At 40.4% G+C, this 25,565-nt stretch overlaps 2 protein-coding genes across 2 annotated transcripts in view; one reads left to right on the top strand and one right to left on the bottom strand.

The window, feature by feature from the left end:
• The window catches only part of DNAH7 (dynein axonemal heavy chain 7), a gene marked incomplete at both ends in the record, with an annotated part of 95,238 nt that extends 84,982 nt beyond the window's left edge, over positions 1–10,256 (bottom strand). The window contains 9 exons of the mRNA XM_080346702.1: positions 1,471–1,590; positions 2,989–3,114; positions 5,103–5,178; positions 6,781–6,961; positions 8,195–8,264; positions 8,596–8,749; positions 8,862–8,973; positions 9,450–9,515; positions 10,215–10,256. Of these exons, the coding sequence (XP_080202828.1) occupies positions 1,471–1,590; positions 2,989–3,114; positions 5,103–5,178; positions 6,781–6,961; positions 8,195–8,264; positions 8,596–8,749; positions 8,862–8,973; positions 9,450–9,515; positions 10,215–10,256 (947 nt within the window). The remainder of the gene's footprint in view (positions 1–1,470; positions 1,591–2,988; positions 3,115–5,102; positions 5,179–6,780; positions 6,962–8,194; positions 8,265–8,595; positions 8,750–8,861; positions 8,974–9,449; positions 9,516–10,214) is intronic.
• Positions 10,257–15,416: 5,160 nt separating this feature from the next.
• On the top strand, positions 15,417–19,387 carry LOC308041792 (baculoviral IAP repeat-containing protein 5.1-like; the record flags this gene model as incomplete). The annotated part of the gene is made up of 4 exons (XM_080346701.1): positions 15,417–16,060; positions 17,090–17,199; positions 17,672–17,786; positions 19,199–19,387. The coding sequence occupies exons 1-4, from the start codon at positions 15,923–15,925 to the stop codon at positions 19,385–19,387; spliced, it is 552 nt and encodes a 183-aa protein (XP_080202827.1). The 5' UTR covers positions 15,417–15,922.
• Between the last annotated feature and the right edge of the window lie 6,178 nt (positions 19,388–25,565).

The following is a 25,565-nucleotide window of genomic DNA, read 5'->3' as shown; positions in this document are numbered from 1 at the left end:
TTGCTATATACATTTATATGACATATAAAGATGCTGCTTTACACCTGTGAAACTCTAGTTCAGTAGGTAGATGGTAGTACTTTTAAATTCTAAGGAATTGTGTCTCTGAAAATGTTCTCTATTATTATGAACTACATCTTATTACATTTAAGATGTAAGCTGTTATGACAGACAATTTGCAATCTTGATTTGGTTTCCTATGTCTTGGGCCACAAAGGCTTCACAGGTAGCACACTGAAGTCCCAGGGGTTGTGCCGTTCCTTACGCACCCTTGTAACTTCAGGAGATGTGAAGATGTGAAAGCAACCCCAAAGGAATTCTGCCCAGCTGCCCTGCACCAAAAGAACATTGGCTCTGGCACTGCTGAGAAATAGGAAAAAAGCAGCACAGAAGTGTGCAGCCTTCAGTGGAGAGCAGAAAGGTATCTTCAGGGTTGGGAAGAAACACCTCTGAAAATGGGAAAGGCAATACAGAACAGAATCATAGATAAGGACAGAAACAAAAACTTTCAAGGCTAATAGCATGGAAAAACAAACATACATAACGCTATTTGAGAATATAGTGGTTTTGACAGTTGTTTCAGTGAATTAAAACCTGAAATAGTAAAAATGCAGTCATACATAACTACAGCAATCAAGCATTATTGGTTAAAGAATCTGATGCATACAAACAACACAGTTTGGCCACAAATATCTAAAAAAGACCTAGCAATGTTGATACTTCAGTTGAAAACTTAGCTGCATCATATCGAGTGCACTACCAAGAAAACCGCATTTCTTCTTAATATATCTGAGACTGAATATACAAACATGATATCCAAACACTTTACTTTTTAAAAAATCTCAGTCATAATCTCTAAAGTCAACTGATTTAATTAATACAATCTTTTCCAGATGACTCTGCTCTCAGAAGCAGCTACAAAACTGAGAATATAGAAACTGAAATTCCAAAATCATCAATAGGTGTTCTACAGAGATACTGTCACTAAAGGAATAACAAGTTAATCTTCCAATCAATGAGACACTTCCTCTGCATGAAGCAGGGATGCAGCAAGTCTTATTACATAGGAAGTTATATCACAGTTTATACTCTAAAATGTCAAATTTTTGATAGTAGCAACTTTCTATTTTCTCATTTATCCAGCACAAATGACTCCACAAAATAAAAGCTTTTGTCATAAGACTAAAACACACTTACTGTTAATGTCCCTTTAAGTAGTGAACAAAATATGCCTCACCAAAATTCAGAATAAGAAAACTGCACAAATCATGATAACATGCTCAATATTTACAAAGCAGTTTTTGTTCACAGGCCTCAAAGAATGTTTCTTTAATATGTATAATTATTTAATATGTATTATTATTATGGGTTATTCCATCTCTCTCCAGAAAGTTTAGAGTTTCAAAAGCAGCTGAAGAAAAAGTTAAAGACTTCCTGTAACTTAAAAAATATGGATAAACTGGATCATACTTCTCAGATAGAATCCTTTTGGATTTGGTAATTTCCTTCATGACTTTATACTGGAAAAATGAGAGGTCCTCAGCATCTCGTTTCTTGTGAAATATTTTTGTATCAAGAAGGCGTAAATTCCTGAAACAGAATAGAACATGAGTAGTTTAGAAGCATACTCACTGTATCTTGGTTTATATTTCTGTTTCCATAAAAGTGTTCATATTTCACATTTCAAACAAAGGGTTTTAAGACCTTTTTAATACTTAAATAATGTTATTTTGAGAAATTAGCTTCTATTGTTTCAGAACAACTGAATACAAGCACTACAGTGCTGTCTGCATGCATGGTCTTAAATTGAAGTAGCAATTGAGCATATTAATAATTGTTTTCAGAATCAGAGTTTGTGTACATGCTTCCCATTAGGTATAGAAGCAAACACTTAAAATTCTGAATTTGTTAAATAGCATTCTTTCCTAGGGCTGCGTGGATTTTTACAAATATTATAAACCAATGTAAAAAGAAATAAATAACCACCTAAACCTAGCTTCAAAACAATTTTCAGTTTTCATATTTTTAAAATATGATGGCTGATTTTTTTTCTTCTATATTTAGCAGATACAACAACTTTATTTTTTTTAAAAAAAGACAACCACTCCCTGAAACTTGTTGCAGCATCTGGCTTAGACAGGTCAGTTCATTCTCTTTTGTACCACGTGATCAAGAAATAAGCAAGCAGTTTGTTCTACTCTGGCAAGCAGAAAATAATAGCCCATAGAATCCTTTGTTAACCAAAAAAGAGGAAAAAAAAAACCATAAGTGCCCTGCTAGGCAAGACAGCAATGCTTCTCTTCTTGGGAGACAAATGGTTTTGAATATTCCTGACCTGAGAAAGACTGGAAAAATACGGTCAAATTTAAACAGAAACTAAGAGACTATACTAAAACAAACCAGACTATTTAAAAAATTGAAGTAATTTCCAAAATGAAAGCAGGAAGCTTGCCTCAGTCTGTAAGATAACAAAGAAAAAACCTAAAAAAAAAAAAAAAGCTTAGAGAAAGTAAGGTCACAGCACCTCCATTCTGGAGCCTTTCTGTACCAGAGCAGACCAAAAAACAAAGTCACAAATTGCCCAGTCCAGATGGCATTTCACCCAAGTTCAAGAAAATAAAGTACAAAACAGCTAAACTAGTCAACTTTCACATGCAGCTTCTTGCTTGAAACTGCCCAGATACCAAAGGAAATGAAGATGGAAAAATGTTCCATGTGATTTCTGGGGAAGTACAGATAAGGAACCTTGATCTCTACAAAAGAACTCTTCAAAGCAAAGTTAGAGGGAACACAGACAAATATCTTTGGAATCATGGCTTTTGAACAAAGCCATCATTTCCATTATCTGCGTAGAGATGTACATGTTGATGCAGTCCCAAATTCAAAAGGGCAACTTGAAAACCTGGAGATGTCACCATCCATTATTTCCCTATATAGACTCTGAAATCACTGAGCAGCTGAAACTTAAGATATAGAGATAATACTTACTTAAATGAGGTTTCCCATAACTTCCCAACAGCACGTATTGTAGGATTTACTGTATGCAAATTTTCTTTCATGTAACGGCACGCTGATAAGAAAGACTTGTTCCAAGGTTTTGGCACTACTTCTAGTCTAAAAAAAACAAGCACAAACCCAACAAGAAACAGGAAGATGAATGTAGCTGAGCTAAGAACCAAAATATTTAAACATGTGCTTTAAGATAATTGTTTTGCAGCCCAGAAAGCACAGAATTCAGGAGATAAATGTAGCTTTTCTGTTCATTATTCAAATATCAAAAAAAAAAGAAATCATATGAGACACATACTGGCCAAATCCAAAAAGATCTGCAGCCTAGTCCTGGTCCCTTATATTTAGTATGTAGTAAAATCATTTTAAGTATAGAACATATTTAGTCAATTAATACACAATTTTCTACAATAAATAGTATCTATCTTTATACTCATCACATCAAATCTGTAAAAACTCATAAATTTAGAGCCTTTTCATAAGATCAGTTGGTCTGCTTTCAAATTGCTAACAGCTTTAAGCTATTTTGGTGAGGGTTTTTACACACTCACAGCTTTTTGCCCCCTTTTTTTTTTTTTTCTTTAAAAATTGTGTTTTCCTACAGGCAGTCTGATTTTACTATTAAAATCTGAAGCACTGCAACCTTTAGGTTGCAAGAGAAAAACAAAAACACTTCTGATCAATGTGTCATATTTGTAATACTTTTGTTCTCATTTTCATAATGAATTCCTATTAAAAAAAATATTCTGATATAAAACTTCTATCCATTTCTCAGTGAAACAGTATTCTATTGAAGACAGAAAAACTAGCTATAGGAAGTTAAATTTTTAAAACTTCAAGTTTTTCCACATCTATCTTACATTTTTCCAAATAGCGGTAATGGAATAAAACTGTTTTACCAATGATTATTCTACTAAGAGAATTCTGTGCTTTTGGATTTGTACGTAAGCATTTCACATAAGCTTATATGCAAACTACTGTGATGTCCTACATAGTTCCTGGGTGATATGGAAGATCTACCAAAAAAAAAAAAAAATCATATGTAAGATGGCCTCTTATTCAGGGGATAAAATAACAACAATAAATTCATCAGATATTGCTTCTCTTTTTCAGATGCAAATTGCTTCAGTAACATCTGTCACAGCCACCCCTTCTATTAGATTCTAATGCTGACCATTTGATATCTAAAAGAATCTACCTCAAACCAGAGGCCAGAAATTCTGTATAACATAACCTTCTGTGTTCTTAAAATCACTCAGTAATGCTATCCCAAATATAGAGCCTGGTTGGTGTCAGTAGAAAAGTTCTGTTTCTGCAGCATTTGTAAGATTTCACTCCTCTGCAAGGAAAATTGATTTTACCAGGTTTGGGCTATATCTATGAATGAAGTTTCTCTCCACATTCCCATGTCAGGAACAATTAAAGTACGTTCTAGGAAGACCGATACTAGGTCAGCTGACCCACAAAGGACAGATGTATGATCCTGGGAGCAGCACTAAACTTGCTTTCAGCAGACTGCAGATTTTTTAAGGCCAGTGGCCATAGGCCATTCCTCTGAAACAAAGGTCACATTTGGCCACTCCAGTATGGAGGTAGCATCACACTAGAAACCCCAGCCAAGAAATACCAGGCACCCATTACTGTTTCTACTGAACACTGCTGAATTTTTCCGAAGGAAAAAAACAGTCAGTATTTATTACATTCTTAAGCCTGCATGTATTGAGACAAACTGCCACAATCTGTAAGTAAGACAGAGCTTCAGTGAAAGAACATGACATTGTTCCATTGATTACAATGCACTTTCTGCGTGAGCATTGGGCCTGCCATATCAAATGCTGGGGGATCCATCCTGAGACTTCTTACCAGCTAAGCACTGCTAAACAAAACTAATTCCAAACAACCTTTCAGAGAAGACACATATTTTCCAGCGTTTTCCAAAACATGCTGTATAATCACTATTTGAATTTACCTAACTAATAACCAATTCTTATTCACAGCTGACACTGACTGCCTCTACTAAGCCTGTTCCTTATACATGCTATTCTACCCCACTCCTCTCTAGTTGCTGTTTTTGAAGAAGCATATTTTCTTACTCTGCACGATGAGGTAGAAGAAAATCTTTCTTCTTGTCTTCACCTTTTTCCCTGGGGTCTCTTAAAACAAAGTCAACTGAAAAAAAGTATTAAAAAAAAACCAACAAAATAAGCTTAGTGAAGGAATAGAATCATAGAATCACAGAATTATTTTGGTTGGAAAAGACCCTCAGGATCATTAAGTCCAAACATAAACCTCATACTACCAACTCCACCACTAAACCATGTCCCTAAGAACCTCATCTACAAGTCTGTTTGTCCTGGTTTTGCTTAAAACAAGACCAGTTCTCTTTTAGTCAATTTTCCTTTCAGCTAAGTTCTTCTGAGTAACTGCACTTTTCTGAATTTAGCTGCACATTTTTTCAGATACTGTTCACTCTGGAGCAGATAACAGCAGCAATGGTATGCAGAAGAGACTCAAGTTTAGACTTATTGCTATGGCAGCCAAAGTTACTGATCAATTTTGCCCGTCCCATAAGTGAGAAGGGCATATTTGCAAGGAAGGGCAGACACAACAGGTGACTTATATTGATCAACTGAGTACTCCATCCCATACACCCTATCAAAGTGGGAGATCACGAGGGTGTCTCACTCTCTTCAACCACGGCCTGCATCTGAAGAGAGCCCTGCCTGTTGTGCCTGCAATCCAAGGTCTGGTTCCAGATCCTGCATCCCTGGATCCAGTTCCGGTTTACTGTGGAGTTCAGCCCAGGACTTCCAGGTGCCTGCCCTGCAGCCATGGGAGCAATGCCAGCTCTGCAGCAGGCAACACTGCGCTGCCCAGGGAAATTCAAGATTGGTTTTGTATATTTTGTATTATTTTCTCTATTTATTAGTAGCATTAGTAAAGCATTTTTAACTTTTCCAACTTACAAGTCTCTCTCCCTTTTCCTCCTATTACCTTTCCTTAGCGGGGAGGGCGAGTGGTTGACAGAGAGCATCTGTCACGGTTTATTGTCGCCCTGAAGTAAACAGTGACACTGTTAAACCCCTCAGGGATGGTGACTACCACTGCTCTGGGCAGCCTGTCCCAATGCCTGACAACTCTTTCTGGGAAGAAACTTTTACGCATAACCAATTTAAACCTCCCCTGGCAAAACTTCAGGCAGTTTCTTCTCGTGCTGTCATTACTTGGGAGAAGAAACCAACAACCTCCATTCTACAGTCTTCTTTCAGGTAGTTGTAGGGAGCAAAAAGGTCTCCCCTCAGCCTCCTTTTTTCCAGGCTAAACCACCCCTCAGGTCCCTCAGCCAGTCCCCATCAGATCTGTACTCCAGACTCTTCACCAGCTTCATTACTCTTCTTTGGACACACTGCAGCACCTCAAGGTCTCAACCAAAATGTCAAATTCCACAACTCATTGCAATGAACAGTTTTATCTAGATATACATGAAAAGGGATTTAGGAGAAAGCTATATTGCTAAACAGGAATTTAAAACATAATGTTTTTTAAAAGTGCTGAAAGATGAAAAACAATGAACAATATTATTCTTGGTCATTGCAAAGATAAGAAAACCTGAGTGTTATTTCCATTAAAATGAGCCTCTAACATCCAAGAGAGCACTTTTATAGAACTCTTCCACACAGGCAGTTCTCAGCAGGGAACGACACTCAACAAGGAATGCTTCTGCATATTAGCAACTGAGGAGAAAATGCAAGTAAAGTCCGAGACATCTACCTGTAGCCTTTTTCACGCTCAGAAGATAGTCATCTTTTATTTCATCAGTCAGGGACTGTATACTTTTATCAAGCACTTTCAGATGTTGTGGAACTAAAGCTAAGATGTGGTCCAGCCATGATTCACCTATTGGGGCCACATTTGCTGTATCAATTCCATGGTGAATGTAATAGTGATATTTCTGCAGGGAAAAAAAAGAATAAGATGCATTAGTTAAGGCCAGTACTAGTTATTGTTACTACAGGTTTAGCTAGATATGTGGGTTTCTTTAGTAAATATAAATGTAGTTGGTACTAAGTACTTATTTATGTTGTAAATTACGTTATACATCACTAAATCTGATGTAAATACCTTCATTAGCCTGACAAACAGCAGTGGGTAGAGTAACAATAAAAAGTTGCTGAAATAGAAAAACAGAGTACAGTGGCATAAATCTCACTTCATTTCTCTGATAAGAGGTATAAAACAAAATTTTCATTGAAGAATGGGCAAATTCCTCAAAATCTGGCTTTTGTTTTGGTTTTGCTTCTCAAATTCTACAATTCTAGTGAGATGCCTCACCTTTATACTATCCCCATACCAACCTTTTCCTTAAATACATTTTCAATATATATTTATCTATCTCACCATTATTAATCACTAGCTCTGGGACTGGGCCATGTATTCAAAAAAAAAAAGCCATGCCTTCTGCAGTTTTGTGTGGTTATGAAAAGTACAGCTAATAGGTTGCTCAGAATATGAATGTATAACCACAAATACGTACATCTGCTTGTATGCCAGCATTTAAACAGGCATGTGAAATCCCATTAACAAAATCTCAAAGCATTAAAGGAAACACAGACGAAGAAACATATTTGTCCAAATTCAAAGAAATGCGGAATGGAATATCAACTGGAATGGAATATCAACTGACTTATGTCAGGAAGTAACACATGAATCTATTCCAATCAATTTATCCCAAAATGTACCTCAACTATTTTAAATATACATCAACCATAAAATTGTGTATACAGTTGTGTTATACAAGGTCTCTTAAACCAGAGCGAACATCCTAGCCCTGGGATGAGAGTAACCCGAAGAGAATCTTACAGATTCTACCTGCTCAGACAAAGCAGTACACCCTCCCTTGCAAGTTAGTTGCACCTTCAGCAAGCATATAAAAGATGCATTTATTACTTCTGACATTGGTTATTCTCCAGTTACTATTCCATTCTACATTTCTTTGAATCAGCCATACATTCCGAATGCTCCATTCTCAGCTCTAACACTATAAATCCTATATGGTGTGAAACTAACAATGGAACAATATGCCACCGTCAGTCATCTCTCATTGTGTCAATCATCTAGTCACTGTTTGCAATAAATAACTGGCACTGTGTTTCATTTACTACTCTAGAAAACAGTCTTTAGCTACCAAAATATCTTTCTCTATTGGTCTGGAAGAATCTGCGCTTGTAGGCTGGTCTTCAGTAAGGTCTTCTTCTCTGAAACCAAAAAAAAAAAAAAAAGTATGCATCACATTCATCAAATACATTTTACTGGCATAAGTAATACACAGCCATCCTACATTCCAGTTGTGATCAAACAAAACAAATACAAGGGAACTGTCAAAACTTTACAATGAGAACAAGACATTTTGATTCCAAAAGAACACTGAAGCATGTGACCAAGTTTGTGTTTTATCTGCTAAGGTTCAGCTTTTAAAATTGGTGATACAGTTCATCCTCATAATCACCAAATTTTTAAAGTAATTTTTAAAATGTGCTTTATCTATCAAAAAGGAAAAACACATCATTTGGAGATAAGGAAACTCACAATATAGTGTCAACAAGAGCTCTTCTGAAACATTCATGTCTTTTTTTCAAGTGACTGCTGCTCTGCATTGTAGAAGTTGATGGCCCAGCACCTGCTTCATTGTGTCTAGAATCCTGCATCTTGCGTCTCTTGGATCCCCCCGTCAAATAGCCGACTTGCAAAAGATATATTTTGAAATTAAGTTTTCAAAAAAGTTCAAATGTATTGCACGTACATTTTTGTTTCTGAGAGGTTTTCTTTAGTAGTTGTAAAAATGTCAATCTTACCAGGTGAATACTCATTTTTTACAGTCAACTCCTCTGACTCGTCATCTTTCTGGTCTTTTTTGCTCAGATGAAAAGAAGGACAAGTCTGCTGCCATAGTGGTTTAGACCTTGCCTGGAATAAATATTGCATATCTTAGTTTTACACTTGCTGTTGGTGCTACTAACACACACTTCAAAACTTCTTAAATATAGTAAATCAAAGAAACTGTAGCCTATAATATACAGCAGGAGTAAGGCAGCATAAAAATAATACAATAAACTAGTACTTACATGTTGCTCTCAAATTCTAAACACACAGACCATTAGAGAGAAGCATGTTAAACTTACATCTAATATTTGTAAACTCCCTAGTTTTATATCCTTCTTGAATACTTTCAAGCTTGTTCAAATACTCCACTCTCAATGTTTTCCAAATATTGAAATACGCTCCACATACATGCATACAGGATATACATACATAGTGCAGAGAGAGAGAGAATATACAGCTCAGCATCTAAATGAAAAAGAATCATGGTGTTTACATAATCATGCTGTGACACATATTTGAAAATAAAAGCTTAGCAAAATCAAAATAGCCAATAAAACTACCTGAGACAACTGTGGTAGTAAGTTCTCCGTTTTCTTTGCCAGCTTCCCTTTGCCACGCAGACTGGGCTAGAGACAAAAACCAAACCAAAACAAAACAAAAAAAAACAACAAAAACAAAACAAAATAAAACAAAACAAAAATTACTCTGGTAATTCCCAAGTGAGCCAAAAATCAAATCAGGCTCCAAAGAAAACCTCCTCCAAAACACAAGAATTTGACAGTGATAAAATATGTACAGGCACATATTATCACTTGTTAGCAACCTCTTCATAAACTGATATGTGGTGCAGCTTGTGAGAGGGAAGCTCTAGGGCACAGGTGTCAAACACCTGGCCTGCAGGCCGGATCTGGCCAAGCACTTTATTTAGTATTTGTTTCCACCGGCTGGAAATAAATAAATAAATAAAGCTCCTTGTCCCCAGGCTCCTGCCGGCGCACTGGTCACATCTGCAGCGCGTGTGACACACATTGTGCTGCAGGAACAGAATAGCGGGAGCTGTGGCCATAGACCACAGGAGAGCGGTGAGGCTGTATAAGAAGAGTAATAGGTGAGACTGCTGGGGGACACTAGTAACTGCTTTGGGGCATTAAAATACAAGACAGATAAGAATTATGGGGGAGGGGAGAGGACACTTAAAGGGATACTCTCAACTGAGCAAACATTTCATTTAATTTTTTAATTAATTAGCCAGATACACGAACATTAGCAATTACACTATACCTGTAAAAAGATATTTTGTAATCAGCAGCCAGGGTCCCACTCACGAATTCTACATTGTTTTCCATGGATATGGCCAGATTTGCCATATGGGGAAGGGGGGGGGTTGAATGAAAGGTGAGTTTGCATGAGAGGGTCTAAGTGTTATTTAACCTGGTCCAAAAGGATATCTTGGTCCTTCACTTAGGTGGCACACCATGCCATCTTTGGTGGAATAATCTGAATCCCAAAATGTCCAGTAAGACAAAGAATGATGCAGAAGGAAGGCAAATTAATGACAGATAGGAAAGCAAATACATATTTGTGTTTCAAGGAAAAAAAACAGTATGTCTTTTGTGTTATGAGACAGTGTCGGTGATAAAGGAGTACAATGCGCATAACTGAGTGACAAACATGAGACCGCAGGGCGAATCCTAAAATTACATTCAGCCCTTTGAAGGCAACCTTGAGGCTGATGTGGTCCCCAGTGAAAATGAGTTTGACACCCCTAGTCTAGGGAGTTCTTCCCCTGAATGTGATGGGGAGCAACTCCTTGACTACCACTAGTTGCAAGAGGGACTCGCACAAAACCCAAAAATCAACAGCACTACTCTTTTAATGAACAAAAGATCCATCCTTCCCCTCCCTCTCCCCAAACAAGATTAAACACACTGGCTTCCCCTTGAATAGAGATCAAAATGCCTGGTGAATTCAAGTACTTTGAACACCAAGCAGGCCAATTGTGATTGTTTTCATCTTGCATTTTGGCAGCCACAGAAAAGCACCCAATAACTTAAAGCCACATTCATAGCTACACGTTTCTACTGGCATTTGTCTTCAGTATTTAAGCTTCCTACAATTCCGGAAATAAACTGCATTAACTAAATTTCCTCATGCTTCGTGTTTAAAAAAATAAAAATGAAATGCGGAGAGGACTTACAACATAGTATTTTGTACCATGTTAAAGACTAAAACGAATTTCTGTGCATTGTAATGGGATACCTTGAGTAGAGAGTTCTCCGTGCAAACACTGCAGGAACGGCAGCCCAAACAAAACAGGTCTGTTTCAATTTGCACTGCTGAAGTAACTAAAGGACACCTGAGCAGCTGTAGGACGGACCATGTTGCTTCTCAAACCCTGACTCGAGGTGTTCACCGGACAGACATCCCAGTTTAATTTTCCCGGAGAGGATCAGTCACAACCAGCCTGGCACTGCTGTGCCAGTGGCCTGCAGCCTTTCTCTGCAAACACAGCTGCCCCACCAGATCTTCACTCACAGAGGTCAAGCACTTCATTAAGTACGAGCGATAACAAACCTCATTTCAGAAGCTTAATTCCAGCTTACTGTCTAAAGGAAACACAAGCCCCCCCCCGTCCAGCAGCCCTTTCGGTAGACAGCCAGGGTCCTAAGCCCTTTTCCTCAGCCAGCCCGCCGCTACCCAGCCCGCAAGCTGCTCCACAGCCTCCCACCAAGTCCGGGGCCGCACTCAGGCTCCCAGCCCCCGCCTGGCAGAGCCGGACGGCGCGGGGGGAAATCGCTCGGCCCCGGGGCTGCCCGGCCCCCGGCGCACCCTCAGGCCCCGGTACCTGCTGGGTGCCCATGGCTGCGGCTGTGCGGGGACGACGCCGTTGCCGAGCTACCGCCCCGGCCGCGCGCACAGCCAGCCCCAACGGCCAGGCGCGAGCGGCGCGGGAGGGGTGTCGCCGCTGGGCTCCGCGGTGACGCCCGGTCCGGTTCAGCGCTGCCGAAGGCACCGCTGCAGCGCGGCAGGGGAGCGATGCACCGGCTGGCAAACCGCAGAGAGCAGAGGATACCGGCCAGGGTGTCTGTCAGTTGCCTCGGGGGCTCTGCAACTGCCGCACTGAACGGCAGCTCGACTGGTATTATCCCCGAGATTGTCAGCCTGGAGTTGTTGTCAGCCAACAACTTGTCTCTCAAATTGCAACTCAAATGCAATTAGATACGGTGATTCTTTCAAAACAGGATGAATTTAACACTTCAACCCACCATGAATGATGAGACACCACACTTTAGGCAAGTTTTCAGTGGAGAAATAAATCAGGATAAATTTTTCAGCTCAAAAAAAAAATTTTAAAGACAAAACCAGGTCTGTATGTTTTGCTATATAGCTTATTTTTCACATACTTGGTTTCAAAATACAGAAGCACAAATATAAATAGTGGTTTTGTAAGTCAGAAGTAATTCCCATGAAATACTAGCAAATCTCCCCCTTTGAAAAATATATTTTTTCAAACTTTATGATCTCTATTAAATCTTCTTAATGATAAATGTATAAAGTGGAACAGATTACAAGTGGAAGAAGATGACTTCCAGAGGTCCCTGCCCAGTTCTAGATTTCCATGTCTTTGGATGTGTATTTCTACAAAACTTAGATATCAACAGCAAAACAATACTTTAAACTGCTATACTTTTTCTCATCCTTGCTGTACAACGAACTCCTTGAGGTTCACAGTTCCTTGTGACTTTAGACACGCATTTCAGAAGTACTGAATTATGGAGGGATCTGTTTCTCCTGTCCCCATGGACATCCCTCTCAAACAACTCTCACCGATGCTGCTCAGCAGATCTCTTCCCTGCAGTCAGTAACAGTGAGCCTCACCATCTAGCACTAAGTCACACTTTTCTTTCAGTGAGCTCAACACTGTTGTGCAGGGAGAAGGACCCTCAATCACTCCTCCGCAACATCCACATGTCATCTCACCAACCACAAGTGTGCCATCAGGGAACAAAAACGATACACTCCTCTTCAGGCACTTGGTGATGAGCTTTATTAATTAATATTTACTATTTTTAATAATACTTATTAATATTTAACTGACTTGGTGCTGACTAGTGACAGGTACAGCAGAGGGGCTCCTCTGGTGCTGCCTCCCCCACACGTCCCTGTCATTCTGGAGTCCCATTGAGGTGGAACGACACAGACAGCACTGTGGGGACCTGATTGTGGCCAGGGGCTCCCCTAGCCACCCTGTTCCAGGGAACCCTTCTCCAGGAATGTGTCCGCAAAACCAAACATCTCAAGGAGCAGGATCTCAGTAAAACCCTCCAGGCCTTTCCTTCCCCACTTGCTGCCTCACTTCAGCAAAGAAAGCTTTAGCTGTCACCCAGAGGTTCACTGACCAGGAATCCAGCCATGGCAAGAGGGTCTGCACCATGCTGTGGGATACGAGCCAAGCGTGGAGCAGGACTCTGCACAAGGGAGCACAAGCAAGGGACACACAGTTACCCAGGAAGGCCACACTGTCATCTAGAAGCCTCCTGGTACTTGCTAACAACAACTTCCCTGGACAGCTTGCTCTGGAGACAGCGAGAGGCTCTGGAGCATAGCAGGCAGAGGTGCAGGAGCTCAGGAGCTGGGCCCCCACCCCACTTGTTTTGGGGCCAGTTACCTCAGATATTTTGTCACAGGACTTCTCCAGAGTCTGGATGCCCAGGCTGTTCAGCTCCTCACACAGACACAGGATCTCATCTGCCTGAGGCACCTGCTCGGTCTTGGCTGGAACAAACACCAGGAGAAAAAAGGAGTCACATCTAAAGAAACGCAACCTCTGGCCCCAGATACCAACAAAGGGTAGTGGCAGTGAAGGCCCCAGGGAAATCCCCGGGCCCTCCTGAACTTGGTGCAGCAGGATTTCCTGATCCTGATAAATGGTTGACAAATGCCAGGCTGGAAAGAGCCTTCCTATTCCTTGGACCATTTGCTGGGGCTTCAGGGTTGCAGCAGCCTCCGCTCCCAGACAGACCACCCATTTCCCAGACAGACCACCCTGTTCCCAGACAGACCACCATCATCTCTGGGAGACAGGAGACCTCCCCGTGATTTCCTCAGCATACACAGACCCTGCTGGCCAGAAAAGGGGAGGAAGAGGAGAGAGCACCACGAGCCCATGCTGGGCTGTACTGGCAAGAAGGCAGCTAGTGGAAGGAGAGGAGGGAGTCTGCCCCTCCCTGCAGCACTGGGCCCATTCGGGGCTCCCCAGTATCAGGATGGCAGTAACGTGCTGGAAGGAGCCCAGTGCAGGGTCCTGATCCGAACAGGGAATGGACATGGGGCTCTACCAGGAGGGGTGAGGAGGGCTGGAGCTGGGTAGTGACCACAAGAGCCATCTGGGCTGGACTGTCTCAGAGGTCCCAGGCTTCTCCGTGGAGGGCAGGGACAGTACGGATCCAGAGCCCTCTGCAAAGTGCCTGTTAGCAGGATGTGAGGTGATGGGGATGCAGCCCCCAGCACCCTGCTGGGACACAGGCACTGCCCTCAGCCTCCCATCAGCCCGTCACCTCTGAGTGCTCTCATCCTTCTCATGGATGCAGGATCTCCCAGATCTCCCAGACTCTTCTCTCTCCAGCTCCTTCTCCTGCAAACACCATGAGAAAGTGAGGCTGCACCAGCCCCAGCAGGAAGAGATAGATCACAGACTTTGTGACCTCACTGCAGGCACAGTGCCTCTCTGAGAGCTGTCTTGACATGAAGACACGTGCTGGGGACATGCCATGGGGTAGGGACCAGACAGGACCAGACCAAGAGGAGTTGCTGGTAGATGCCACGTGAGGCAGTTTTCTCTAGAAGAGAAAAATCTTGTCAGGTAGCTTCATCAGTGTAGTCTGGCGTTTCTACCTGGGGTCTCAGATTCCTGTAAGAAGTCAGATGACTCTATGAGTACCTGGGAGGAGGCCTGGGTGGATCCCAGTGGAGGGAGTGTCTTCTAAAAGAGAAAAGAGCATCTCTAGCAGAGTCTGAGGTAGCTACCCAGGATCTTGTACCACTAAAGCAGAGGTGAAAAGACTCCAGGAAATCCCTAGAAGGAGTCTTGGGTGGATCCCACAGGACAGAGTTTCCACTGAGAAAGAAAAATCATCTCAGGTAGATTCATTGGAGGAGTTTGAGGCTGCTACCCAGGATCTTCTGTCCCTAAAGCAAAGGTTAAAATACTCCAGGAGCTGCCTGGCAGGAGTTTTGGGTTCTTCCCAGAGGAGTGAGCTTCTAGCAAAAGAGAAGAATCATCTTAGGGTAGCTTCCTTGGAGGAGTCTGGGGCAGCTACCTAGAATCTCAAGTACCAAAAGCAGAGGTCAAAAGACTGCAGCAGATGTCTGGGAAGAATCTCAGATACAATCTAGGGGTCAAAGCTTTCTGCAGAAAGAAAAGTTTTCTTGGGTAGCTTCTGTGGAGAAGTCTGGGGCTGTTACCCAGAATCTTGGGTTGCTCTCAGAGGAGGACATGAGAATCCAGGAGACGCCTAGGTGGAGTCTTCAGTGGATCCTGGAGGAAAGAGATTCCTACAAATAAGAAAAAAAAACAAGTCTCAGGCAGCTTTGTTGGAGGAGGCTGGGGCTTCTACCCAAGCAACTCAGATCCTTAAAGCAGAGGTCAAAATGACTCTGTGAGACACATGGGAGAAGTCTTGGCTGGGTCTCAGAAGAGAAAGTTTTACAAAAATTAAAAAAAAAAAAAAAAAAAAAATCATCCCAGGCAGCTTCCTTGGAGGAGTCTGAGGTCCCTAAAGCAGAGGTCAAAAGACTACATGAGAGTCATCTCAGGTTAATCACAGAGGAGGAAGCTTCCGACAAAAGAATGTGGCACAGGTGAAAAATGTTCTAATTTATCTTGATTGTCTTACTCATCAACTCACCTGTGTTTTTACTTACTTTCAAACTTAACCTGCTGCACAGGTGCAATGTGTCACCAATTAGTGTAATGCCTTAAAATGGAGAGCAGGAGGAAGGTTCTAGGCTGCACTAATTGCAGGCTTTAGAGATGGAGATGTTTTTGAAAGAGCTTGGGTCAGCTTCTAAGATCTTGAGTGATTTTCAGGATATGTATGAATATGAGAACCGTTTAAAAACCTTCACAAACTGGCCTTTTACAGAGAACTGCAAGTGTACCCCGGAGAATGTAAGTCTGAAAACTGATATTTTGACTGTGCCTTATTTTTCAGGTACTGCACCTGAATGTGAAGTTGTTGTTAAGTATATTCATGTTCAAGAAGAGCTGTGAGGTTCTGCTAAGCCTGACTTTTCTTGGTTCTCTGCTTAGAAACACCGCAGTAGGATGACTAGCTTCTGCATGTTCAGTTCACTAGTCTAGCTACAGAACTGAAGAGTTATTTTTCTTATTTTCATTTTTTTTTTCTTGCCAGTTAGAGCTTAATTTCTTGTATTATGTAGCCTTTCTGTTAGCAAACTTTCATTCATAACAGAAAAGCCTGATTTAGAAGAAACAAGTACACACCCAGCAGGAAGGCTGAAAAAGCAGAATGATCACTCTTTAAAATTCAGTAAAATAAATTAGTTAATGTTCCTGCGGGCTTGGATGTAAGCACTAAAACAATTGACCTGACTTCCAATTTGGCACACACGCAGGAAAGTTCCAGGTTGGATCTCAGATGAGTTGCACTGCAGGAGTTACCTGAGATAGGGTCACGTCTGACAGCTGAAAAAAAAAACTGACTTGATTTTTGGTGTTCTGGTGAGATATGACTCTAAAGTGACAGAAAAACAAAATTGAAGATCTAGCACTATACTTGCATGATTTATGTTTAAAGGTTCCACGGCCTGATACTATGTTGTGTTTTGGTTTTTTTTTTGAAAATATTCTTTACAGCCCTGACTCTGGCAGATCTCACACACAGCTACTGCAATGCCTGTGTTGCATGGCAGCTGCAGCCTGGGAGAACAAAGCTGCTCCAGTCACCACAGCAATGCAGAAATCCCTTTACTACTTGCAGCCTGTTCCTTCTGCGTTTACCAGTTGCTTATCTATTTGCTTGCAGTCCTCAGACTCAAAATTTATTTTCAAGCCTGCTCTGTGCTGACAGCCACTGTGGGGAAAGGCATTATTTGCAAGCTCTCAGCAGCAGCTGGCTGAGGGGAACATGAGCAGTGTGTGGGATGAGGCTCTAAACTTCTGCCCTGTCACCTGCAGATGGCAAAGGCGGGTTTTGTCCACTGTCCAAATGCAAACAGACCAGATGTGGCAAAATGTTTCTTTTGCTTGATAGAACTGGAAAGCTGGGAACCAAATGATGATCCATGGTAAGCACAGAGGTAGCTATGTTCTTGAAGTATTTCTCCACAGTCCTTAGACAGTATTCCCTACTCATTACAAAATTACTCATTTCTCTTTAACATTTCACAAAACTGAAGCCTACTCAAAGTTTCTTACCCAGTGACCTTGAAATAGTTCATAATTTGTTAATTATGCTCCTCACAATTCTTCATGGTTCTTTTCTTTTGCCTCTGAGCATACTTTTGATTCCACAAAGTAGAAAATAGTTTCTCTCCACTTTGTAATCTCTGTCCAAACCTTCCCTTGTACCTTCTTGGCTCACAACCAGCTTTTATCTGAGCTCCACTAAGATTGAGTTCATCTGTTTTCTGTATGGTACTTTTTCTACTGAGAGACACTAAAAGTACTGAAGAGACATGTCTGTTCAGACTTATTCACTTCTTGAAATGTCACTGTTATGGCTTTAATATCTGCTCTTATTCTGGGTTTATATTACAGGGAGGAACACACCAAACGTCACAGTTGTGGATTTTTGTCCCTTACTAAGCACCTGGATGACCTGACAATGGAGGAGTACTACATGCTGGAGATGACACGGCTGAGAACCTTCCTTGTAAGTCTTAATCCAATAATCTTATAGTAAGATTCAAAGCTAGAATGTAAACAAGAGCTTCCATCTCTGAGATTTCCATCATCAGGACAAAGTGATTGTGTCAGGCTAGAACATGATATCCTGAAGTAATGATTTATGTGCATTATCGGCTAAGAAATCTGCACCTAAATGCTTCTCAGTGTTGTCTATTGTCTGGCTTTTGAAAGAATACCTGTTTCCTTTAGAAATCTTATTTCCAACAACTCATTATGGCAGAAAAAATAACTTGTGGGCAAAATACAATCAATCAGTTCAGGAAGCTCTACAATGAGCAGCTCTGTCTTTCTCAGGAGGGATGAACACCACATGCCCAGTTTTTCATGTTAATCAGTCTAATTAAGCTTTTAAAACTTAAAGCCCATTTCAAATCTTTGAGATATCCAGTTTTACCCCTCCCCACTTCTGGGATTTCATGCATGCCATAGTGTAAATGCATATGGAAGCACACAAAACTGAACTTCAACTAGTTGATCAAGATTGGCTCATCTTTGATCTATGGCCCCTAATCCTTTGGACAGTGAGAATCAGGGGAACCAAGTTCCCTGATGAAGTACAGGAGAGGTTCTGCATCTTACTTCCTGGGGGGTTGTGCAAATAAGGTCTTTGCTTTGCTGATAATATTCTGTGACTGTCAAGGTTAAGTATTTAAGCTCCCTGTACAGTAGTCTCAAATCTATAGAAATAGGATCACATGCTGCAGTGGGTGTGGTCTGATATCTTAAAAGGTGGACTAAGAGTGAGAAGATTTTTACCTCACCTGACCAGCAAATGCTTTAGAGCAGTGTTTCAAGGCACAAAAGGGGTCTCAGCTGAAATATCACTTGATTTCTAAGTACAGCATACAGAAAACTTGAAGCAACAGCTGCAAGCAGGGATGTTTTGCCCCCAAGAATACTGTCACCAATAGCTTGGAGGGCTATGCACTAGGGCTGATCCAGAGTGTGCTGCCATCTTGGAGCACCAATGTTCTAATGCATCCTAAGCAACAAGATCATGTATCTTCACACAGAGAAGAAAATCAAACTGTGGTCTCCCTCCCTGATGTGATGTAAACTACAGCTAAACAGTAGGTTCACAATTTTCTTTAACAGAGAAGTACACCAGACACCCAGAGTGGTCACTGAACTGAGTCCTATGGCTAAGGCTGCTGGAGAAGTTTGGGAATCAAATGGGGGTGGACATGTGAAATATCTGCCAAACTGCCCTGTAGCATTCAGCCAGCAGTACGGCTGACCAGAGCCACAAGTAGATTTCTCAGCTAGAATCAATGGTGCATCAGTGGTTTTTTTTGAGGATATCTAAGTTTTGAACATAGCAGAACTAGACAGTTAAATAGCTCAATTGGAAGTCTGGATCTTTTGCTTTGCTTTCAGTGCAAAACTGGCAGAAGCATAATAAATGCTTTTGAAGAAGAAGTCACTGCAACTTGGCAGCGTCTTGTGGAGAACTTTGTCTCCAAGCATCAGTATTCACTACCACCAGCAGTGCTGCTCCATGCTGCTCCATTTGCCCAACATTCTGAAAGCTCACACTGCCAGTCAAAAAACATCCAGGAGAAGTGAAGTGTCAAGCCTGACTCTACAAGTTTCTCTTATTTATATAATAAAAACATTCCTGTTTTTATCAGAGTACTAATATAAAGCTGAACAGGTGTGTGAGGAAGTGTAGAGAATTCCTTTCATAGGCTCTATGGAGCAGAGCTTCTCACTGTTTATTCTAAGTCCTCCCTTTCACAGTGACCTTTTTATTATAGCCAGGTGTGGACTAACAGTAGTCCCACTAGCCTCTGATTATATGAAAAATTGTCTGTGGAAATTCTGGTTTATAGTAGGTTGACTTTTTTGTTGTTTTGAATAAAGATTTGCAACTATGAGCATCTCTTGTGATCTGTGCTATATTCCATCCTTACAGCTAGACAGACTCAGATCAGAATACTTCTGCCTCAAAACACTTTCCGTAGAACAAAAAGGATCTGTGTATCTGCAATAATTGCTACCTTTAGGCACCTATAGTCCTCGTTACCATTAAATTATCTCCCTGAGTCAGACAAAATTTACCATAAATAGTGACATCCACCAAAAAAGCTGTAGGAGAAAAAATAGCAGGTGTACTCAGAGGAAGAGAAGAAACTAAGTAAATACTGTCATAGTTTGTCTACTTTGAAAGCTCTTCTAGTGCTTCTTTCATTGCACTGGTCTCTGAACTTAGTCAGAATTCAAACACAATTCAAGCCTTCCCTTCAGTCTAAAGAAACCTGGAGATAGTCAATTCAAAATGAGTGTTGATTCCACAGTTGGTTTCCAGGAAGCCTTATCGAGCCTTTCCCCCTTTCCAGTTTGCTTCAAGTGCCAAAAGCCTGTGGAACAGTAGACATTGAGTTCTTTGGTAACTTCTTGTTTAGGTGTAAGAGGATCAGCTTTGACAGTTGCTCTCAATGGGTCAATGTCAACTTCCCATGGCCAGTCACTATGCTCCTCACCTTCAAGGCTCTCATCTCCTTTGCAAAACTTGAGCCATCACTGCACTGCATGTTTGTTAGCAGTTCTTGGGCCAAATGGGTTGTTGATGTTGTGAGTTGCCTCTGCTGCTTTAAGACCCATTTGGAACTCGAATAAGAAATTTGCTTGAATTTGGTTTTTGTCTAACATAATTTCCATAGTCTTAAATATAAACAGCAAGTAATAAATCAGTAGCAAAAAGCCCAGAAAGCGAGCAAAGCGCATTCAGATGTATAACGTAAGCTAATTTTTTTAAAGAATGTTTCCAATATCAAATGGCAAATTTCAACAATGCCAGAACCTTAGTTTCTTTTGCACCAACCTAATACATCCAAGGTGTTTTTAGTTGCCTAGCCCACATTCAACAGCCCAAAACCTCATCAGCAACATCAAAGAGCTCAAACTGTAACTTGCCAGAAGATGGCAGCCTTGTTCAAGAAATACAATGGTACTTAACCTTCCCACAGGTTTACTGTGTCTCTCCTAATCCCACTAAATTTCCTCTGGTGCTCTCTAAAAGAAAAAGCTTCCATGAGCTTTGTCTTGACAGGCACTGGAAAGTTACTACAGGCACCGGCCTGGATGTTGCTCACAGGGCTGCCTCTTTGTGCTACTTCGAACAGAAAATGCAAGCGAAGGGACAAGCTTCCTACATAAGCGGTCTCATATGGTCCCAGTAGTGAGCTAATAATCTGATACAAAATCTTTTTTATGTGTACCTATCTCTTCTGTGTCACTAGTAACCTTTTAATAGTGGTAATTTGAGGAATAGAGCCCTTCTTCCTGAGCATGTGCAGCTGTGTAGAAATATCTCATAAAGCAAAGACAGATATGCAGCAAATGGCTTATTTTTTCCAAGAGTGAAATGGATGCTGACAATAATATTTCTCTTGAAGGGAGGGTGAAATGTTTTTTAGAATCCTTGTCAGTTTGGGTAAGAGCAACTGGCTGTAGACACTGTTTATGGTCTACAGTCTTGTAGATACTATTTTGTCTGAATAAAACCTTTCTTCTCAGCAAAGTGCAAAATAGGCCTTGTAAATGTTCAGTGTAGTTTGTAGTTGCTTTTTGTAAATGTGAACAGAACTTTACAGCTTAAAATTTTAGCAAATCCAGCTTACTAAGTAACATGAATCAAAGAGTATATTGAAAATCATACAACCTTATGCCTCTAAATAATTCACTACATTTAGTATGCATCTACTTAACCTAAACTATTAATATTAAACTTAAATTGGGCTCATCCACTGAACTGTGAGTAGTAAAACCATTGCCATACAGCTTACTTATTTAGCAGGGAGAGCTCAAAGCAGGGTCATCCAGACTGTCATATTTATAGAATAAGGTGGTTGACTCGTAGTCAATTGCATACAGTAGGAAGAGTGTGCGTGAGGTTCCCTGTGCCCACAAGTTACTGGTGTTCAGTTGCCGTTCTGCTTCCTTGTGAGTCTCCTGGAAGGAGTTCTTGGCTCAGGCCCTTCCCTCCTCTGGAGCCTGGACCAAACTGCTGCTGATTTGGCTGGGGGGCAGTCAAGCACATCTGCCACACCATCACCCATGATTTTCATAATGAGCTTCTCTGCCAGTAACCTTTCCTTCCCTACATGAGCACACGCCATCTGCATTGCTGTTGTTTCCTACCTCCACAAGAGAGGCTTTCATTGCATCAGATTTTCTGAAAATGACTCTGATCATGTGTCCATAACAATATTTTACCTTTAGTTTCCAGCATCACCATTTTACTTATTTTTAAAGAATCTGAGGACTACAACATGGGACTCAAGGCCAGCACCTTGTTGCAATAGTTGTTTTAAAAGATAAGAGAAGCAGCGATTGTGCAGGTTCTGTTAAAATTGTGTTACCATTTGAAACATGTTCTGCTGCCTCTGTACGTAGGCTCATGGCTCACTGTTGCCCATGAAAAGCGCCACAGGAGCAATTCATGCCTTGTGGTTCTTCTTTTGCTTAATGTTGTATTGTTATTTCCCAAAGTGAGCTATGGACCAGATGAACTGTCCTTCTATTTGAATGAGAACCAATGTGGTACATCCTGGTCCACTGTATGAGCTGAGCTCACTGGCCCTGTAACCATAAGTGCAGTTTGTATTAGGAAGAAGTACAGACTTGCCATAATTGATGAGACCATTGAGCTTCTCTGTAGGATCATCACATCTCCAAGCACAGCTAGTATCCCACAGGATAATGACCTCAGACAGGTCCTTTAAACTGTTCTGCAATCCAAATGCTTCCTTTAGTACCATCTGAAAAGAAAATGGAGCTAGAGAAAAGGGAAAAGACAACTGTTCAGACTTAGCAAGAAAGAGAAAAATCTCTTCTTGAGAAACATCTGATGGTGAGAAATCCTTGTGCCTGAGATCAGAAAAGAGCTTTTTATTTAACAGCATCAGATATTTACTTGAACAAAACTTGTCAGGCCCTACATAGAGCTATAATAAAACTACTAAACTTTTCTGGCAACTTTGGGAAAACCTCAAATTTTTAAATCCTTGTGGATATTTCTGCTATCTCACCAATGTAGCTGGAATTTACTAAACTTATTAATTTAGTTAATTACTCTGGGTATTATTCTGCATTGGTAAGTCAGTACTTTCCAAAGTAAACTTGTTCAATCTGTCTTAATTACATTCTTTATTGAAACATTCTTTTATGCCATTAGGGGAACAGGATTATGAAACCCCTGTAGAATAATTCTGATTGCAAAAGTTACTGCTTGGATTTGTATAGAGAATTTTCAGTGCAGTCTTTTTTTAAGTTTTATTATTTTTTTTTACATCAATCTCCTTGGGAAGGTTTACTCAGTAATGGCGGGGCTTCTTGTGAATTTGTTGTTAATTTTTGGATTGAATAGATATGTGTACACAGAAATACTTCTTTAAAAATGTATAGTTAAGTGGGAGGTGACTATTTTCTGTGGGGGATGATGGTTACACCCAAATGTAGGTGCTGTTTGGATTGTCATGGTAACATAAGCATCATTTTGGAGTGAAATAAATGCAGTTGAATGTATTTCACATTTCTTTCCCTTATGGAGTGACTTGATTTATTGTGATTTCATGGGCTGAATGCAATTATACAGTGCCAGCTGGGGCTTATCCAAGTAAAATGACTTGGACAATGTAACTATATCACACATTTTAAAGTAGTTTGTTACAAGGATGTAATTTATGTAAACACAGTTAAATAAGTACAACTATTACAATTGCTCTCTTTTAAATTAGAATGGAAGCATCTTCCTTTGGGTATAAATCAATTACTGTTTAGCCCCATAAGTGACATATAGGAGTGAGCAGCTAAGTGAATTGAGAGAAATCACGGAAGTATTGTGAAACTAATGTAGCAGAAGGAAGCGCTTGGAAGTAGGAATAAAGTCTTTGGCAAATAAACTTGCAGAAAATCCCATTTCCAGTAGAGGGACTAGTTGAAAAAATGACTATATTAAGGCCGGTTTTGAGTGGTGTGTGGTAATTTTCCTTTCTATTTGGATGCTCTCATCTGCCTTAGCAAATGTGCTTCATAAGTTGGCAGAACAGCAAGCCATTACTTTGGAAATTGCATTGTATTGGAAACATGAGGAAGGCAAATGCTGTTTGGAATGATGCTACTTGAGTAGATGGTTCAACTGTCCCTGCTTCCAGCAACCTACAAGCACATTTCAGCGACAGGAGTGAACCTGAAGAGATGTTGGGCTGCTGCCGCTGAAATAAATGAAGATGCCAGATTCCATTCAGTCAATAGTAGCAATCCTGCTTATTTTCTTTTTCTTTTCCATTTTACTTTGTCCTTCATAGTTCTCTTGCTGTCATCAAGAATGAAAGGCTTTGGGACAAAAATGATGTTTTTTTCTTGGAGTCTGAAGTTTGACTTGCAAATAAGTTAAAGCTTGATCTTTTTTACTCACCCTTAGACTTTTGTGCTTGCTCTAGGTTTCCAAACAGCAAACATGAAATTAAAAAATTGCCATGTAAAGTATAAGGCAAATCTGTGAGTAGTAATAAAAAAAGGATCAGATGGCGTAAAATCATAATAGCTCTGTTGGAGTCAGAGAGAATAAGCTGCTTAACATAAGCTGGGAGACTGGCCTGAGAAAGGCACAATAAAGTGGCTGTATTTTCTCCAGATGTATATAGGAAAGTAAAATGCATTAAGTAATTATAGAAAGACTCGATAAATAATCACTAATGAATACCTTTTTTTCTCTTCCTGTTTGACCCCTTGAAGGATACTGTTGTATTTTAATTTCCTTGAATTTATTTATTGGTATTGTTGACTAAGCTTCTGTGAGTGTTTTTCAACCTAGAACTTACTGTGAATAGTTGGTTGGGATGATTCCCTATGCAATACTCAGGCTGTTTTGTTTATGACCTGACTATCCTTGACTATGTAACTCTTGTAAAAAACCTGGTACTAAGAACTGCTGTCTGCAGAGCCAGTAGAGTTCCAGTACTAAAAAGTTGCTTTAATCAAGGTGACAAAGGTCTGCAGCATATCAAACATGGCTTGTTATGATGTTAAATGTCTGCAGCCCTTTGAATAATTAATATGTTGGGCTACTGGAGAGGTTTGGAACACACCTGCTTCCCCCCTCACTGTGGAAAATGCCCATCTTGAACCAAGAAAACAGTTCTAACACTTTAATTCATACATGCTGCTTCAGTGCAATATCCAGTATGAGGCAGCTGCTCATCACTTGTTCCTCTGTAAAATAAGATGCATACTTTGTGTTCCACCACTGTGTGGTTTTTATATCCACAGTGTAAAAGAAAAAAAACTGTTCCTTCTCCCCCTGGTCTCACCAGATTATTAAAATTTGCACTGTTTTCCATAATCTCAGAGAGGACAATGGCACAAATTATCTGGCCTCAAATTTATTTTGAGAGTAATATCTTGTTTGAGCTGTCTGTGCTTGGACAATGTTTTATTTTATTTTTGGCAAGGTTTTGATAAAAATAAAATTAATTTTTCTATGAAAGTAGAGAAGACAACCTTCACACTGGCCAATAAGCCTTAATCCTGTCCTACTTTCCTCTTGATGATCAGTCTAACCATTAACCATGATCATTTCAGCTACTAAGCAGAGTTATGAGAACATCTTCAGAAATAAAGTCCTTGTGAGGAGATCTTCCTAGGAATAAATTATGTCACAGACAATGGAAAAGAGAGCTGAGAAAAGTCAGTAAATCTTCAACAAAATGCCACAGATTTACAACTCTGAAATAGTTTG

This window comes from Nesoenas mayeri (assembly GCF_963082525.1).
Source record: "Nesoenas mayeri genome assembly, chromosome: 6".
Classification (NCBI taxonomy): Eukaryota; Metazoa; Chordata; class Aves; order Columbiformes; family Columbidae; genus Nesoenas; species Nesoenas mayeri.
This window is presented reverse-complemented; position numbering and strand designations above follow the sequence as displayed.